General features: G+C 48.2%; 1 protein-coding gene across 1 annotated transcript; it reads left to right on the top strand.

Annotated features, from left to right (window-relative positions):
* Positions 535-1,801, top strand: LOC8072661. The gene has a single exon (XM_002437051.2). The coding sequence runs from the start codon at positions 797-799 to the stop codon at positions 1,631-1,633; it is 837 nt and encodes a 278-aa protein (XP_002437096.1). The 5' UTR covers positions 535-796; the 3' UTR covers positions 1,634-1,801.

Below are 2,520 nucleotides of genomic sequence, written 5' to 3' on the forward strand. Positions count from 1 at the left end.
AACTAGGCTCAAAAGATTCGTCTCGTCAATTTCGACCAAACTGTGTAATTAGTTTTTATTTTTGTCTATATTTAACACTTCATGCATGTGTCTAAAAGATTCGATATGACGGGGAATCTGAAAAATTTTGCAAAATTTTTTGCGAACTAAACAAGGCCCAAATACAAAAGAGAGAATCCAAATTCTGAATCAAACAGGCTGTTGCTTAGGCCACAGAATGTCGATGTATACGGATCGCGCATTATAAATCTGGTGTTTGCTTTTGGTCAGAGGAATAAAGCGTATTCAATTCCAATCCAACAAGACGTGCCACATACATGTTGGCACCCAACGTTTAAGGCCTATCCATTCTGTGACCAAACCCGTCAATTTTGCCAAGTCTAAACCCAGCTGTACACGTTCAGATTCTTCGAGTTGTGATTAGTAATTTAACGTTGGGTGGGATCCTGCCACTGTCCGTGGCAATTCTATATGTATATATAAACATCGATCCAATGCGTGAATTCGCAAATCACAAACTCTCACACTCCTAATGATAGCAACGTCGCAATTGCTTATCGTTCATTTGTCTTGCATTCGCAGACTACCCCAATGCCTAGCCAGACGAGGTCCTCCATATGAACTGAAAAACATTGACTGACAGGGTTGCTTGCAAGTCTCCTCTTGCTTGCCCTTAACACAACACTTACTTGCATGCCACAAACCCCACTCTTTCCCAACATCCACCAAGCAACTTATATACTCTCGCCACAAAGAACCATTCGATCTACCTTGGTTATTCGTCCACACGAACACAATGGCATCCAAGAATCAAGTTGATCTCGAGTCCCAGAAGCCCGCGCCGGCGACTGCTGACGCCGTCGTTGCATCGGCGGCTCCCATAACCGTAACTGCCCTGCCGGTTTCTTCTGGTGGAGCTTCATCAGTGGGGAGAAACTCAGGCTCCGTCGTCGTCGGCGTCTCCGACGGTCGGCACGTGGCGCCGGAGACCCAGCCACTCCTCCTGGCTGAGCTGCCGAACGGCGACAGCCACGACGACGAGGGACTGGGAGACGACGACGGTGGGGCTACCAGTACCACCGGCGACGAGGCGACGAGGCTGGAGCGAGCAATGGCGAAGGCATTCCGGAGCACCGCAGAGCTGGCCAAGCACCTCCCCACCGGCGCGGTTCTTGTCTTCGAGGTGCTGTCGCCCGTGTTCACCAACGGCGGCAAGTGCGACGACGTGAACCGCGTCATGACGGCCTGGCTCGTGGGGCTCTGCGCCGCGGGGTGCTTCTTCCTCTGCTTCACGGACAGCTTCCACGACGCCAAGGGCACCGTGCGGTACGTGGTGGCCACTCGCCGCGGGGTGTGGGTCATCGACGGCACGCCGCCGCCGTCGCCGGAGAAAGCCGCCGAGAAACGAGTCAAGTTCATCGACTTCTTCCACGCGTTCATGTCCCTCGTCGTCTTCATGTCCGTGGCCATGTTCGATAGGAATGTTGGGGCGTGCTTCAACCCTGTCATGTCCTACGACACGCGGCAGGTGCTGACTGCCGTGCCGCTTGCCGGAGGGCTCGTCGGGACGCTGCTCTTCGCCACATTCCCGTCGACACGGCACGGGATCGGATTCCCGGTCCCCGCCGCCTGATGAGATACATTGTATATTATTGTTGCTGTGAATTACCAGCTGATTTCTTTGCGTTGCGTCCCCTGTTGTCAGATGTTTCTAGTGGTGGTGTGTCTTATAGGGAGAGTTTGACAGCTTATGATTGATTGGGATATTCCCGGATATGCACTATTGTTTACGTTACATTTTTAGCTTGCGACCTTGAGCAATGAAGTACCGGTGAAAACTACAAAGCACACAACGCGTGTTGTTGTTAGACTATATAATAAAAAAAAGATTTGATCAAACTATAAGACTCCTAAACGACAAAACACATAACAATGTGTGCATGCCTTATATGTTTCTTACATATTGAAAATATAACTGTACTTACTAGATGTGATATGGGTGGTTTGCATTGAGAGGTTGAGAGTTAGTGGGCTAATACGACATGGCATTAATGGAAGATGTAGATATTTAGAAAGAAACAATGTGGATGGTTTAATTTATGACGAGTGTCAAAAATAGAGGTATCTTATACCCCTGGGACTCGACTGACAGACACCGGACTGAATCTTCTCAGATCGCTCAGGGGCCACTTGGGGGCTATGCCCATTCCACACACTTGTGTGTATCCTCTTTGGCCTTGTTTAGTTCCGAAAACTGAAAAGTTTTCAGAACTGTAGCATTTTTGTTTTTATTTGACAAACATTATCCAATCATAGAGTAACTAGCTTTAAAAGATTCATCTCGTGATTTACAGATAAACTGTGTAATTAGTTTTTATTTTCGTCTATATTTAATACTCCATGCATGTGACGTAAGATTCGATATGACGGGGAATTTTGAAAAGATTTTGCTTTTTGGGGTGAACTAAACAAGGCCTTTGTCGAAGTCTAGACGAAGCCCGAGCTCGCCCATTGCCTCTA

Source organism: Sorghum bicolor, chromosome 10, assembly GCF_000003195.3.
Source record: "Sorghum bicolor cultivar BTx623 chromosome 10, Sorghum_bicolor_NCBIv3, whole genome shotgun sequence".
Taxonomy (NCBI): domain Eukaryota; kingdom Viridiplantae; phylum Streptophyta; class Magnoliopsida; order Poales; family Poaceae; genus Sorghum; species Sorghum bicolor.